The sequence below is a fragment of the Theropithecus gelada genome, chromosome 19, assembly GCF_003255815.1.
Source record: "Theropithecus gelada isolate Dixy chromosome 19, Tgel_1.0, whole genome shotgun sequence".
NCBI classification, from domain to species: domain Eukaryota; kingdom Metazoa; phylum Chordata; class Mammalia; order Primates; family Cercopithecidae; genus Theropithecus; species Theropithecus gelada.
This window is the reverse complement of record NC_037687.1, coordinates 45,576,090-45,592,288: the sequence shown is the minus strand read 5'-3', so window position 1 is coordinate 45,592,288 and position 16,199 is coordinate 45,576,090. Positions and strand designations below refer to the sequence as shown.

The window sequence follows — 16,199 nt, the reverse complement described above, 5'->3', positions numbered from 1 at the left end:
CCATGCCCGGCTAATTTTTGTATTTTTTGTAGAGACAAGGTTTCACCATGTTGACCAGGCTGGTCTTGAACTCTTGACCTCAAATGATCCGCCTGCCTCAGCCTCCCAAAGTGCTGGGAATACAGGCATGAGCCACTGTGCCTGGCCAAAACTTGCATTTTGAATGGGAAAAATTACTCAATAGTAATTAACATGGACTTAGTTATCTTGAGTGGCATTTCATTTTTTCCCTGGATGATATTTGGTAATTATTATTATTAGGTGTGTTAAGATTTATAGCAGTGTGTAGCTGAAATATAAAACTTCCTATGTATATTGATATGGTAACAAATTTTTAATATATTTTATTTTGGAAAGCAAACTATAAAACAACACAATCTACTTTTTGCAAAAAAAAAAAATCTATAGGTACAAATATGGGCTGTTAGGAATCATACAATCAATGGTTATACCTATTTAGGAATATTTAGAACTATTTGTATGTTTGTATAGCTAATCTTTCCCCCCCTGACTTATTGATGATGAGTATTACTGATACAAAAGGTTTTGTGCACCACAGTGCATTGCCCATGAAATATGAACTCAGAAACTGCCCATGCTGTTATTTTCACCAGCAGTGAAGCAGCGTGTCCGGGGGCAGAATGTACTCTTGTGTGAATTATTAGCATTTGGTGTTGGTTCCGACACCCTTGGGCATGAGCTTTCTTTCTCTCCCTCATTTGTTCTAAACATAGCATGGCAGCTTTTCTTTTTTTTTTTTTTTTTTTTTTTTTTTGAGACGGAGTCTGGCTCTGTCGCCCGGGCTGGAGTGCAGTGGCCGGATCTCAGCTCACTGCAAGCTCCGCCTCCCGGGTTTACGCCATTCTCCTGCCTCAGCCTCCCGAGTAGCTGGGACTACAGGCGCCCGCCGCCTCGCCCGGCTAGTTTTTTGTATTTTTTAGTAGAGACGGGGTTTCACCGTGTTCGCCAGGATGGTCTCGATCTCCTGACCTCGTGATCCGCCCGTCTCGGCCTCCCAAAGTGCTGGGATTACAGGCTTGAGCCACCGCGCCCGGCCTAGCTTTTCTATGCTCTAGGTTATTGCTGACTGCAAGGAGACTGGGTTGTTCTTTAGTTAGTTTTTTACTTATTAGTTTCAGTAAGCCTGTTTCTTACATTTTTCTACTGTAGCATAATCTTCATAATTACTTTCTATAGTCCAGGCATGGTGTACTGCATTCTCTGTATCTCTGGGTCTTTGTGTCACATTCTAGTGTGTAGCTCATTATGTAATGAATCCAGTGATCATCAGAACAAGAGACCTCATTAAGAACAAGGTTGAGGACACTAGGAACCTAATGTAACATTTAAGGTATAAATGAGTATTGAAGAGAAAGAAATGATTGAATGCTTTGGAATTTCTAATACAAGCACCCATCTTGGACCTACTTACACTGGGTTTTTAAAGTAATCGGAAATAAATGGATGTATGAGAGTTTTACTTGTTCCTCACTCTAAAGGGATATAAAAAAGATGAACTCGAGTTCATGGAGTTGAGCAGAACAGTGAACTTAGTGAGAAATTATTTGTATTGATGTGAAAATCACACCATGTTTTGGGAAATGGGGTGGACTTGGGCACTCCATAATTCCAACCACATGCAGGTATTACAGGCTGAGTCAGACCTGAGCCTAGAAGAGGAATAGCTGCAACTAAACTTTGAAATATTCCAGGAAAGCAGAGTTGACATGTAGGTTGATCTTCAACAACTGCAGTGGTATAGAAAGAGTGATCTTGGCCAGGCACGGTGGCTCATGCCTGTAATCCCAGCACTTTGGGAGACCGAGGCGGGCGAATCACGAGGTCAGGAGATCGAGACCATCCTGGCTAACATAGTGAAACCCCGTCTCTACTAAAAATACAAAAAATTAGCCGGGCGTGGTGGCAGGCGCGTATAGTCCCAGCTACTCTGGAGACTGAGGCAGGAGAATGGCAGGAACCTGGGAGGTGGAGCTTGCAGTGAGCCGAGATTGTGCCACTGCACTCCAGCCTGGGCCACAGAGCAAGACTCCGTCTAAAAAAAAAAAAAGAAAGGGTAGTCTTTTGGGGCTCCAAATAGGAAGGCCTTAAATTAAAAACTGTTTTACAATCTGAATAAAATATAAATATCATCAAAAAGAAAAGGTATTCTGGTCACGTACATGAACACAACATCCTTAGCAGCAGATGTGGTATGTGTGCAAAGGAATAGGAAGGTAAACATGCACACTTCTCTTCCAACATCAAGGTTGCTAGAAAACAGGCTCTCGGCCGGGTGCGGTGGCTCAAGCGTGTAATCCCAGCACTTTGGGAGGCCGAGATGGGCGGATCACGAGGTCAGGAGATCGAGACCACCCTGGCTAACACGGTGAAACCCCGTCTCTACTAAAAAATACAAAAAAAACTAGCCGGGCGAGGTGGCGGGCGCCTGTAGTCCCAGCTACTCGGGAGGCTGAGACAGGAGAATGGCGGGAACCCGGGAGGCGGAGCTTGCAGTGAGCTGAGATCCGGCCACAGCACTCCAGCCTGGGCAACAGAGTGAGACTCCGTCTCAAAAAAAAAAAAAAAAAAAAAAAAGAAAACAGGCTCTCATTCAGTAGACCCCGATAGCCGTCTGTAATCCATAGCTCCTCCTCTGATTAGTATTTATCCACTATTGTGGCTACATTCTAGGTCTTGTCAAAGGAAGAAAGTGTAGTCTGGTGGTTGGCAACACAACTTTTGGAGTCAAACACACCTGGTGTCAGATCCCCACTTATTACCTGATTGACATTGAGCAAGTTTCTTTATCTCAGTAAACCTCAGTGTTGTCATCTGTAAAATGGGTGAATTGCTCACACCCCACAGGGATGGTTCACCAAATGTAAAGTGCTTGGTATTTAAACACTCAAAAAATGGTAGCTGTTGATAGAGCTTCACTGGCATTTTAAACTTAAATGCCTGCCTTTGGCCACTCTGCTCATCCCCAGCTTCCCATACCTGTTCTGCAATTTGAACCACACAGTCCAGGAAACTTTCTCCATGTGAAGGAGAAAATAGCTTTCCACAGCCCTGGGGTCACACACTCCCAAATTTATGTCAGGAAGACACCCAAGGACTGGCTCATCCCTGGGTCAAGGAGAGTGGGGTCTGTTTCAGGCGGGGAGCTCAGCTAAGACATGAGATCCTCATAGAGGAAAGGTGGGCAAAGGCAGGCCAGAGGTTGAGCTCTGTAGTGTCTTAAGAGAAGGTGGTGGTTATGCATCTGCTACTCTGGGTAAATTTTTAGAGCAGCTATCTGATGAAACGGCTGTTTCCAAGGTCCAACATTAACCATTGGTTTGATTGGCTTTGAATAAGTTATTTACAGCACAGATATTTTGTTACAATCATAATTTGTATGACTGAGTTGGTCTCCAGGCATCCTGGGTAGGAGAGGGAGGTGCACAGTGGCTGAGCTGTTGTCCTCATTCCTTATTTATAGGAAAGAAGCTTAGGTTAAATGACTCATCCAAGGTCAAACAGGTCCTAAGTGGTGGAGACAACACAGACAATGCCTTTTAAAACTGACCCGAGTCTCTTACCCCACTCCTTCCTACAGCAGCGTTCTGCCTTTCTTACTGCCACCCCATAGCAAGAGGGCTTCCTCTACCTCATTCTCCCCAGGGGTGATGGCCTTGTCAGAGAGCATCCTGTTTTTGATCTGGGGGCCCTCCTTCAGGCCTTCAGCCATTCCTCAGAACTTTGCCCCTTAGGAGGTGATAGGGTAGCTCTCTCTTTGCCCTTGGTCATTTCCTCGGAGAGCCTTTTCCTTCCCACCTGCCTGTGTTCCTTTCCCAGCAGCACCCGACCTTGCATATCTGTTCATTGCCTGTTGACTCCCCCATTAGAATGTCACCCTGGTGAGAGCAGGGACTTGCTCATTCTCTTTCCGGTAGTGTTCCCAGCTCCTTGTGCTTGGTGCGTATTAGGCATCCCCATGTTATATATTTATTGAGAGAATGAATGACTCAGTTGTGTCCGTCAGAGCTGTGAGTGTGTGAACCCAGAGCTAATGGAGCATGGCGTCTTCCCTTTCTCCTCCTCCTCCAGCTTCCCATAGTTGCCAAGGTGCTGAGGAAGGAGAGGGAGGAAGAGTTTGTGTCCCTGGGGAGCCAGCTCACTCCTCCTCCCTGTGTCTGCAGTGGATGAGGAGATTGAGGATACCTTCAGCCTACACCATTTAAGGTGGAGTTTCTGTCACGTGCCAGTCGATCCCCGTTTAGAGTCTGCTGAAGGCAGTGGGGCACACAAGTGAAGGGCATGGACATTTGAGTCAGGTGACTGGTCCACCACATCTAGTTTTGTATCACCTTGACAATATTTCATAGCCTTTCTATATCTTGATCTTGTTGTCTGTGAAGGGAGGATGACCTCATAGGGTGGTTCCTGGGATTGAATGCTCTAGCCCATGTGACTCTCCAGCGTTGGTCAGGTCCAGGCTGCTTGCTCCACTAAAGCTGTCTGTGTGCTCTATAGGACTGAATAGCTGCTGCTTATTCTACTCCTGGCACCTGTCTAACTGGCCTGGGTGCGCTGCCTCTGTGTCCCTCACCCTGCCCAGTCTAGCACAGAGCACTGGGGGAAGTGCTCTGAGGAGGTGTGAGTGGAAGCCCAGGAGTTTGGGGGACTTCAGCCTGTAATGCCAGTTGTTCACTCTGGAGGGCGGATGCTTTGGTGTGAGATTTGTGTGCGGTTTTTTGTTTGCTTTAGTTGGTCCTGGTGATTTCCACGGGGTGAGGAGGGATTCAGAGAGAATAAGTGTCATGCTGGGAACTGGCTTGCCCCTGCTTTTCTAGGAAACAGCTCTGACTTGTGGGAACTGAGAGGGCATGTGGCAAAGGGTAGATGCTGAGGCGAGGCAAGAGGTCCACCTGCGCACTGCGCCCAAGGAATCTGCGCATGTGCGTGAGGTAAGGCAGGGTAAGAGGTCCAGGTGCATGCCACAAGGCAGAGAGTCCACGTGTTCATCTGAGGGGAGAGGAAGGTTGAGTCTTACTGTGTGCTGCTCAAGGGTCAGGACAGTGCATGGGCACTGTGCTGGATTTTGGTTCCTTGTAAAAAGCAATGGCCATAGTTCCCTGACCTTCACTACTTCCACGAGGCAGTGGGCTGAGGGCCGGCTCTCTCAGGTCCACTCCTGCTCAGTTGGGTGAATTGCAAACTCAGTAAAGTAAGTTGTGAGTAAGTAATCTGCATAAGCCAAAGAAATATAAAATATCTTCCACAGGCCGGGCACGGTGGCTCAAGCCTGTAATCCCAGCACTTTGGGAGGCCGAGACGGGCGGATCACGAGGTCACGAGATTGAGACCATCCTGGCTAACACTGTGAAACCCCGTCTCTACTAAAAAATACAAAAAACTAGCGGGGCGTGGTGGCGGGCGCCTGTAGTCCCAGCTACTCCGGAGGCTGAGGCAGGAGAATGGCGTAAACCCAGGAGGCGGAGCTTGCAGTGAGCTGAGATCCGGCCACTGCACTCCAGCCTGGGCGACTGAGCAAGACTCCGTCTTAAAAAAAAAAAAAAAAAAAAAATATCTTCCACAAAAAGATTATTAGGAAACAGGATAAAAGAGCTGCAAAAGGTTTTTGTTGGTATTATTGTCAGATCTGATGTGGGCAAAACAACTATGAGAGATTAGGAAAAAATGTCAATAATCTGGAAGGTTTGTGGTCAGGTTGCTTTGTAAGTGGCAGGTTTTTGCCCTGTGTTAAAGAGGAAATAAGGCCGGCCATGGTAGCTCACGTCTGTAATCCCAGCCCTTTGGGAGGCCGAGGCAGGTGGAGTGCCTGAGGTCAGGAATTTGAGACCAGCCTGGCCAACATGGTGAAACCCCATCTCTACTGAAAATACAAAAATTAGCTGGGTGTGATGGTGCACTCAGGTCAGAGAATCGCTTGAACTCGGGAGGTGGAGGTTGCAGTGAGCCGAGATCATGCCACTCCACTCCAGCCGGAGTGACAGAGCGAGACTCCATTTCAAAAAAAAGAAAGATAAATAATAAATGATAGAGAACACATTGTAACTGGTTTACGCAAGAGAGTAACAGGGAGGAGCAGCAAAGGAGCTGTCAGAACAGCCTTAGCCCATACCAGAAGGCTGCCAGAGAAATGCACAATCATATCTGAAAATGTTTGTGGCACGTAGTATGTATTTAGTATACATCTTATTATAATTACATATTTATGTGTATAGTATTTTTTAAGTTAATTTCCTACTTGGTCTATTAGCCCCCAATCACGGATATATATCAGGCTAATGGTACTCATGAATGGAGCTGTCCATTATATTTTCTTGACTCCTGGAAGACTGGTCTGTCAGCTTTGTTTCGTAAGACTGGAAAGATGACATATGACTATGTTAATAACTATGTTAACACTCTTACTAAAATAACCAGTATATTTGGATTCCATTTTCAATGGAATGTCTTATGGTCAAATTGGCCTTCTTTCAGATTTTCAGTTGCACAGTTTTCTTCTTTACCTTCTGAATACTGTGTGGACATAATTGCAGTTGTGGATGACTGTGGTTCAGCAGGAGCTCAAAGACACCAGAAGTGGTGTGAGTCCAGATGTAGGGAGTGGAGAACAGGATTAGGGGCAAGTTGGTGGGAAATGGGAAGACTTATTTCAACCTTGGACCTTGTTATTTGATGGAAATGTTTTGACTTCTAGGCATCAGTCACCGAGGTCCAAACACAAAAACAAAGGCAGATCCTTCTGAAGCATGGTGGCCTTTTAACTTTGTATGATTTTGGAATTCCAGTTAACCATTGCTTCTATTAAGTTAGTCACTGAAAATTTACTGCGCGAATCCAACAGCAACCCACAACCTAAACATCCCTGGCTGTCTTGTTTTCACAGGTGTTGGGGCGATGTTTCCTGACTGTGGTGCAAGTCCATTTCCAGTTTTTGACTCATGCATTACAGAAGGTCCAGCCGGTGGCTCACTCTTGCTTTGCTGAGGTCATTGTGCCAGAAAAAAAGAACAGCAGCAGTGGCGGCAGCTTATCTGGCATGGGCCACACACCTGAACTGGAAGAAGCTGTGCGGTCCTGGCGGGGGGCTGCTGAGGTAACCCTGGCTTTGGGGAGATTGGTACCTGTGTTCAAATAGGAGAGGCTCCAGAGGGCCTTTGCCTGTTGATTCTCAAAAGAGCCATTTTATTTAGAAATGTACGTTTTAAACTGTTTCATTAGCTTGTTCATTCATTTAACAGTGAACATCTTTGTGAATGCCCACTTTGTGCCAGGCACTAGGATGACAACCTCTACTCACAGCCTGCTGGGAGAATAGGCTTACAAAAACAGGGTTAAGGGGCCAGGATGGAGATGTGCGGGAGCCAGAGGAAGGGAGGGTCATGTCTCTGAACAGTAGTGCTGCAGGAAAGCTAAGATGGGGGACCAGTGAGAAGAGGCTGGCACCCAAGTCAGGAAAGATGGGGTGGAGCTGTCTGGGGAGGGTAAGTGGCCAGCCAGGCAGCGAGGCAGGCGAGCAGGAGTGTTTGGCAGACAGATGGGATGGCAGGCTCCAAAGATAAAACCACAACAGGGTGAGAGCTCAGTGGACACAGGGAATTTTGTCTGTTTTTTGCTAGTCAAATCATTCCCTATAGCAGGGCTTGGAATCTTTGAAACTTTTTTAATTCTTTAAGTTTTTCTTTTCTTTTTCTTTCTTTCTTTTTTTTTTTTTTTTGAGACAGGGTCTTGCTCTGCTGCCTAGGCTGAAGTGCAGTGCTGTGATCAAGGCTCACTACAGCCTGGACCTCCAGGCTCAAGAGATCCTCCCACCTCAGCCTCTTCCAAGTAGCTGGGACTACAGGCTCATGCCACCATGTCTAGCTTATTATTATTATTATTACTATTACTATTATTCTATTTTTTTTTTTTTTTTGGTAGAGATGGAGTCTCACTGTGTTGTCCAGGCTGGTCTTGAGCTGCTGGGCTCAAGTGATCCACCTACCTCTGCCTCCCAAAGTGCTGGGATTACAGACATGAGCCACTGTGCCCAGACAAGATTCTTTTTTGTTTTGTTTTGTTTTGTTTTGAGATGGAGTTTCACTCTGTCCCCCAGGTTGGAGTGCAGTGGCGTGATCTTGGCTCACTGCAAGCTCTGCCTCCCGAGTTCACGCCATTCTCCTGCCTCAGCCTCCTGAGTAGCTGGGACTATAGGCGCCTGCCACTACGCCCGGCTTTTTTTTTTTTTTTTTTTTTGATTTTTGGTAGAGACGGGGTCTCACCGTGTTAGCCAGGATGATCTTGATCTTTTGACCTTGTGATCTGCCTGCCTCAGCCTCCCAAAGTGCTGGGATTACAGGCGTGGACAAGATTCTTAATTGGTCTAACTCTGCCTACATCCTCATTTGTCAGTTGCTTTACATGTGATTTGAGCAGTTCTCTAGTATGCTTTATGTGACTTCATGAAGTTTTTTTTTTGTTTTTTGTTTTTTGTTTTTGATACGGGGTCTCGCCCTGTCACCCAGGCTGGAGTACAGTGGCACGATCTTGGCTCACTGCAGCCTCCGCCTGCTGGGTTCAAACAATTCTCTGCCTCAGCCTCCCAAGTAGCTGGGATTACAGGTGCCCGCCACCATGCCTGGCTAATTTTTGTATTTTAGCCCAGCTAAGTCTTGTGTTTTTAGTAGAGGCAGGGTTTCACCATCTTGGCCAGGCTGGTCTTGAACTCCTGACCTTGTGATCTACCTGCCTTGGCCTCTGAAAGTGCTGGGATTACAGGCATGAGCCACCACACCGGACCAACATGAAGTCTTTTATCCGTTGGAAGATTGGCTATTTCCCAGCACAGCAGATATGTTTATAAAATCTAACCATCATGCAAGAGCTAGACCAGAGGTTGGCTCCCTAGTGGATAGAGAGCGCAGTGGTGTGGGATGGTGTGGCATGGTCATCAGCAATAACGTGGGGGAGAATTGTGCGAGTCTTATGACTGAATGGTGGGCTGCAGGGAGCCACTCCAGTGGGGCGATTCCAGCCTAGCACAGGGTTGCTTTCCTAGTCACTCTGATGTGGCATTCTCTATTCCTTTTCCACAGCCAGAAGCATTTAAGCTTAAATAAAAGGCAATCAAAAACAGCTCTGAAAAAGTCTGTTTTAAGGAGACTTTTGCCTATGATCAGTGACATTTCTTTTGGGAGACAGAGTTGCGCTCTTGTTGCCCAGGCTGGAGTGCAATGGCGTGATCTTGGCTCACTGCAACCTCCACCTCCCAGGTTCAAGCAATTCTCCTGCTTCAGCCTCCTGAGTAGCTGGGATAACAGGCACACACCACCACGCCAGGCTAATTTTTTTATTTTTAGTAGAGATGAGGTTTCACCATGTTGGCCTGGCTGGTCTCGAGCTCCTGACCTCAGGTGATCCACCCTCCTTGGCCTTCCAGAATGCTGGGATTACAGGTGTGAGCCACCACTTCTGGCCATGGGTGACATTTCTTGTAGGCATTTTACTACATCTTTGTTTCCAGTATGAGAAATAAAAAATAAACATTAGAAGTTGAGACTTTAACTAGGACTTACTGCTCCATTTTACAGAGTAAAAGATAATTTTCTTTTCTTTTTTTTTTTTTTTTTTTGAGACAGAGTCTTGCTCTTTCGCCCAGGCTGGAGTGCAGTGGCACAATCCCCGCTCACTGCACCCTCCGCCTCCCGGGTTCAAGTAGTTCTCCTGCCTCAGCCTCCTCAGTAGCTGGGATTATAGGTGCCCGCCACCATGCCCAGCCAATTTTGTATTTTTAGTAGAGATGGGGTTTTGTCACGCTGGCCAGGATGGTCTCAAGCTCCTGACCTCAGGTGATCCACCTGACTTGGCTTCCCAAAGTGCTGGGATTACAGGCGTGAGGCACCACCCGGGCCAAAAAATAATTTTTTAAAACTATCCCAAAAGGCAAACACAGAGTAAACCATAATTTATAGTTAACAGTATAGTGATTCATTAATGTCTAGTTCACATCATTCCATAATGAACTTGGCAAAGTATTTCATTTTATGTTTTGGAAATTTTCTTTAGTAAAATTTTCAAAACATGATTTTTCACATCTTAATATTGTCCAGTCTCTAGTTTTTTTATTATTTCAATTTCATGCCATTTGCTGCATTGTTGTCATTTCTTTTTAATTTTCACTGTTTGCTTGCATGTTTTGGTCTTTTTCCTGTTTGCTTGCATGTTTTGGTCTGTCTTTCATGCCAAAGACTTTCCTTGAGCTGGCTTTCTGTTCATCAGAAAGGCCCTGGAATGCTAATTGGAGGCTGTGTGTGGGGGTGGGACCAGTTGGCTTTATTGTAGACGGCTGGACCCTGAGGTCCAGACCTGCGCCTTGTCGCCTTGTCGTGTGACTTTACAGCCTTTGGTGTCCTCTTGGCTGCTGGGCCCCAGCCTCCTGACTGTTCAGCTCACACATGTGAACCTAACACCTGCCTTGGTCCCCTGCTCCATCTTCTGGATCACTCATGCTGAGGACCAGCCCACAGTAGGAGGCCTCCGAGTGCTCTCTTGACCTTTTCACCTTGACCTTTTCTGCCACCATTTTAGTCTGTCCAGGCCTTTCTACTCTTTTTACACTCCTTTGCTTTCAGCCAGTGATGCCACCTCCCACTACACTGAGAAAATAGAATCTCCCTGATGGCAGCCCTTCTTCCTCATGTGGCCAAGCCACCACCGCCCCTGCCACCCCACTTCACACCCATCTTTTCTTCCTTCTCCTGCCTCATGACAGCAGGGGAGGTGCTGTCTCCTCCTGTCCAGGATTGCCCGGTGCCCGCCTTGCCCCCATCGTCGAGGGCCCAACTTCTGTGGTGTGACCCAGTGTTTTCTCTCCCTCATCCTCAGCCTGTTCCTGCCAGTATACAAAGATGCTTCCCACAGAAAAGTCCATTTCTCTGCTCTTTTCTCAGCCAACTTCTTGGAGTAGTTGTCTGCCTTTCTTTCACTTTTCATTCATTCTAAAAAATTACTATTTTATTTTTACTGCACCCTGTGGCTCCTTACTGCTCCTGGCACACCCCATAGACAGTTTACCCAGAGTAGTCTAAAAAGTAATTATTGTTGAAGTATTTCAGGCATATAGAACATTTCATACCCATCAGTATCTTCCTTTTAGCTGCCTGCCATATTTGCTCATGCCTGTTACATATTTTTTTTTTTTTTTTTTTTTTAAAGACTGTGTCTTGCTTTGTTGCCCAGGCTGGTGTGCAGTGGTGATCACAGCTTACTGCAGTCTTGACCTCCTTGGCTCAAGCAATCCTCCTGAGTAGCTCAGACTATAGGCATGCACCACCATGCTTGGCTAATTATTTATTTTATTTTACTGTTTACTTATTTTTGCAAAGACAGGGTCTTGCTATGTTCCCAGGCTGGTCCCCAGCTCCTAGGCTCCTGCACCCAGTCTGCAAATTCACTTGAATCCCTTTTGTACCTCTCCACTTTCTTATTCATCCCTTTGTCTTTAGAAATAACCTCTTTTGAATTTGAAGCCTGTGATTCTTGTGCGTATTTTAGTATTTTTCCATATATGAATGTATCCATATATAAGGTATTATTTTACACAGTCTGAAACTTTATGTACATGATGTCATTCAGCTTGCTGAAATCTGGCTTCCACTCCTATAAAAGAACATGCCTTCTCTTATCAAGGTCATTGGTGCCTTCCTTGCGTGTTTTCAAATCCAGGGAAGCCTTTCAACAACTTTCAGCAGCTCACAGCAGTGTGGAGAATATTCCTCCCTGGAAATACGCTCATCTTGTGACATCCAGGAACCAAGCTTTCTTTTCTCTTGGGTCATCCTTTCTTCATCTAGTTTACTGGCCTCTCCTTCCTCAACACAACTTCTGAATGAGTTTCTCCAGGCTCAGTTATAGCGCCCTTCTCCTTAGGGGTTCTCCATACAGTCTTGGGACTCAAAAAGCCACCTGTGTCCTGGGAGAGGGCTCAAATGTGTGTGATCAGTGAGCCGCCCACTTCCTGTGGGCTTCAGGCACCTGAGCTCAGCTGCTACCAGGGGTCTCGCAGGTGGCTCGGGCATAGCCTCTCTCCACTCACCTGTTCCTCCCTAGACCCTCTCTATGCTAGTAAGCGGTGCCATCCCACACTGCGTTGTTCACTTGAGAAAGCTGAGATTTATCCTTCAGCATTTCCATCATGTCCATACCTAGTCCAGTCCTTAAGAAAACCAGGCAGGTCCCACCTCCAAAATCCTATCCCAGATCTGTCCCCTTCTTCCATGTCCTTTATCACTACCCTCGTTCAGGGAATCGTTACTTCTCCCCTCCCTGTCTTGCTCTCCTTCATTTTAAAATTGGATGATGTTGCTTCTCATTTCCTTAGGGTAGCACGTGGACCCCTCGGCATGACCTGCCTAGACCTGCCTAGTCTGGCTCCTGCCTTGATGGCCAGCCTTATCAGTGGCCACCCTGCCCTCGCTCGCTGGGCTCTAGTTCCTTGGATGTGTCTTTGTTATCTTGGATCCTTGGCCTGTTTCATGGACCCGTCTGTAGGTCTTGACACCCCCACCCCACCCCACACACATGCAATTCCATTTATGACCTTCTCCTCTAATTCTCACCCTAAATACTGCTTTCTGGGTGTCTAGGACACTCCCTGGTATAGTCCTCTGTTTCCTTCAGTGTTTTTTCTCCATTTATAATTATGTTTTCCTTGTTCACCTTTTTGGCCATGAGGCTGTCAGCTCCAGGAGGGGTTAAGGAGCAGCTTTGTGCTCCAGCATGAACCTAATACACCACCTTGTGAGCTAAATTTTTTTTTTTTTTTTTTTTTTTTTTTTTTGAGACGGAGTCTTGCTCTGTCGCCCAGGCTGGAGTGCAGTGGCCAGATCTCAGCTCACTGCAAGCTCCGCCTCCCGGGTTTAGGCCATTCTCCTGTCTCAGCCTCCCGAGTAGCTGGGACTACAGGCGCCCGCCACCTCGCCCGGCTAGTTTTTTTTATTTTTTAGTAGAGACGGGGTTTCACCGTGTTAGCCAAGATGGTCTCAATCTCCTGACCTCGTGATCTGCCCGTCTCAGCCTCCCAAAGTGCTGGGATTACAGGCTTGAGCCACCGCGCCCTGCGTGAGCTAAATATTTGACTGAAAGATCCTTAGAAAGAGTCAAACAGTTTTAAACTGTGAGACTCTTAGGCTTCAGGGAAGGGTGTTTACATACAGTTTGTGAAACCAAAGCTTTGGAACTTTACGGCATTATAGCAGCTAGTCATTTTCCTGTAGTCTGCAAGTTTTGTAAATATTACAACTCCTACACTGGCCCAGCAGAACAAAAGTTAACTGCTAAAAATGTTACTTGGTTCACAGAATTGCAACAAAAATAGAAACCTAAAAACAGTTCATCTGTAATCCCATCTAATAAATCAAATATATATTTTTCTGTATTCTCTTCTTGTCCTGATCCATGTATATATTTTCTGCATTTAATCATCAAATGACAGAGATTAGTTTCTCCTTTTCTATCTTGCTTATCTACTCTTCATAAACATATGTAGTGACTGAACAATAAATATTTAATTTTCTGTGCAGATTTCAAAAGCTCTGTTTTTCTGTTAACATGCCAATGTATATTTTTCCTGTTCTGTATTCATGTGGCCTTTTCCTTCACTGTATAGGAATGCCCAACCATGTATGTTCTTCCTTTCTTTTTTTTTTTATTCTGGAAACTCCAAGTGCCAATATTCTAGGTAACCTGTCTTTTTAAAGCAGGAAAGTTAAAAATGTCTGAATATATATATGTATATATAAAACAAATAACAAGTAGGTAAGTCTTTTTTCCAGGGTTCCTAAAATAAAGGGAGATTTCGGCCGGGTGTCGTGGCTCAAGCCTGTAATCCCAGCTTTTGGGAGGCCGAGGTGGGTGGATCACCTGAGGTCAGGAGTTGAAGACCAGCCTGACCCAACATCATGAAACCCCATCTCTACTAAAAATACAGAACTTAACTGGGCACGGTGGTGGGCGCCTGTAATCCCAGCTACTCGGGAGGCTGAGTTCAGCAGGAGAATTGCTTGAACTCGGGAGGTGGAGGTTGCAGTTAGCCGAGATAGCACCACTGCACTCCAGCCTGGGTGACAGAGTAAGACCTTGTCTCAAAAAAAAAATAAAATAAAGGGAGATTTCCTTTATTTTCAGGATGGTTAATTAGGCTTTCAAAATTTGGGCTGCTCACTTTGCAATACAAACAATCTAGAACTTCTAGTTTATTTGCTTAGATGGTTTATTGCTGCATTTTAGTTGAGGGAGTTTTTCTTGTTGTTATTGTGGGTCTAATGTTGCAAGAACTGTGCAACCCTCTTTTACCTACCAGTTACTATATATGTTGCAGGCGACATCTAGGCTAAGAGAAAGAGGCTGTGATGGTTGCCTGGCAGGAATTGAAGTTCAACAACTCTTTTGTTCTCAAAGTGCAGCAATTCCTGAGCACCAGCTAAAAGAACTGAACATAAAAATTGACAGTGCTTTGCAAGTAAGTTTTTCAGAACTGACATACTGATTTCCATGGGATAGAAACAAGGGAGGGAGTTAAAGTTGTGATGTTGAACCAATTACAAAGGGTTATAGAGTAGTAATTGGCCTCGAGTCTTTTAATAGCTATAGAAATTTAAGACTTCTATTTCCATTGAACTTTGTCATCTTATAATTTGCTTTATGATCTTGATTGTTAAAAATAACTTATTTCCAGGCATATAAGATAGCTCTGGAAAGCTTAGGACACTGTGAATATGCAATGAAAGCTGGCTTCCACCTGAATCCAAAGGCGATTGAAGCAAGTTTGCAGGTACGCTTTTCCTTCCTAAAGCTCTGGGGACCTAGGGTGCTGCTGCTGCAGTGTAATGTGAACCAAGTGTTTTAACAGATGAGCGATGGGTCACCTCTCCTCTTCCATCCATGCCTTTTCCAGGGCTGCTGCAGCGAGGCGGAAGCCCAGCAGACAGGGCGGAGGCAGACACCCCCGCAGCCCATGCAGTGTGAGCTCCCCACCGTCCCTGTGCAGATAGGATCGCACTTCCTGAAGGGCGTCTCCTTTAATGAGTCGGCCGCCGACAATCTGAAACTTAAGACGGTAGCTTTCCATGGGGTTCCAGCAACTGAGTGTGAACTTGAAAATAGAGTTCTTAAGAGAAATGTAAAGGCTTGCAAAGGATGTAGATTAAAAAACAAAATGGGGCCGGGCGTGGTGGCTCACGCCTGTAATCCTAGCACTTTGGAAGGCCAAAGCAGGTGGATCACCTGAGGTCAGCAGTTTGAGACTAGCCTTATCAACATGGTGAAACCCCATTTCTACTAAAAATACAAAAATCAGCCGGGTGTGGTGGCGCACGCCTGTAATCTCAGCACTTTGGAAGGCCAAAGCAGGTGGATCACCTGAGGTCAGCAGTTTGAGACTAGCCTGATCAACATGGTGAAACCCCATTTCTACTAAAATTACAAAAATCAGCCAGGTGTGGTGGTGCACGCCTGTAGTCCCAGCTATTCGGGAGGCTGAGGCAGGAGAATTGCTTGAACCCATGAGGTGGAGGCTGCAGTGAGCTAAGATTGTGCCATTGCACTCCAGCCTAGGCAACAAGAGCAAAACTCTGTCTTTTAAAAAAAAAAAAAAAAATTAAAAAGCAGACCTATGGAGACTTTAATCAGACATTTGTCAAGCAAGTTTTTTTTTGTTTTTTGAGATGGAGTTTTACTCTCTCGTCCAGGCTGGAGTACAGTGGTGTGATCTATCTCAGCTCACTGCAACCTTCACCTCCTAGGTTCAAGCAATCCTGCCTCAGCCTCTGAAGAAGCTGGGACTACAGGCATGTGCTACCAAGCCTGGCTAATTTTCGTATTTTTAGTAGAGACGGGGTTTCACTGTGTTGGCCAGGATGATCTCGAACTCCTGACCTCGGCTGATCCACCTTACTTGGCCTCCCAAAGTGCTGGGATTACAGGCATGAGCCACCGAGCTGGACCAAGAGAGTTTTATTCATAATTTTATTCAGATGTTTAACAGAAAGGGTTTGAAAGTACACTATAAGATATTGTTTATGATTAATGTCTGTCTGTGGACTTGTATGAATTACATAAGAAGAGAGATACTGTCATAATGCTGCAGTGATAATGATTATTTGTGGAACATCATGTGTTCCAGCCATTGTGCCAGGTGCTCCACATCATTG

General features: G+C 45.7%; 1 protein-coding gene across 1 annotated transcript in view; it reads left to right on the top strand.

The window, feature by feature from the left end:
- The window catches only part of KIAA0355 (KIAA0355 ortholog), a 92,169-nt gene that overhangs the window by 47,793 nt on the left and 28,177 nt on the right, over nucleotides 1–16,199 (top strand). Inside the window, exons 4-7 of the mRNA XM_025368493.1 lie at nucleotides 6,899–7,108; nucleotides 14,369–14,509; nucleotides 14,726–14,821; nucleotides 14,945–15,106. Coding sequence (XP_025224278.1) covers nucleotides 6,899–7,108; nucleotides 14,369–14,509; nucleotides 14,726–14,821; nucleotides 14,945–15,106 — 609 coding nt within the window. The remainder of the gene's footprint in view (nucleotides 1–6,898; nucleotides 7,109–14,368; nucleotides 14,510–14,725; nucleotides 14,822–14,944; nucleotides 15,107–16,199) is intronic.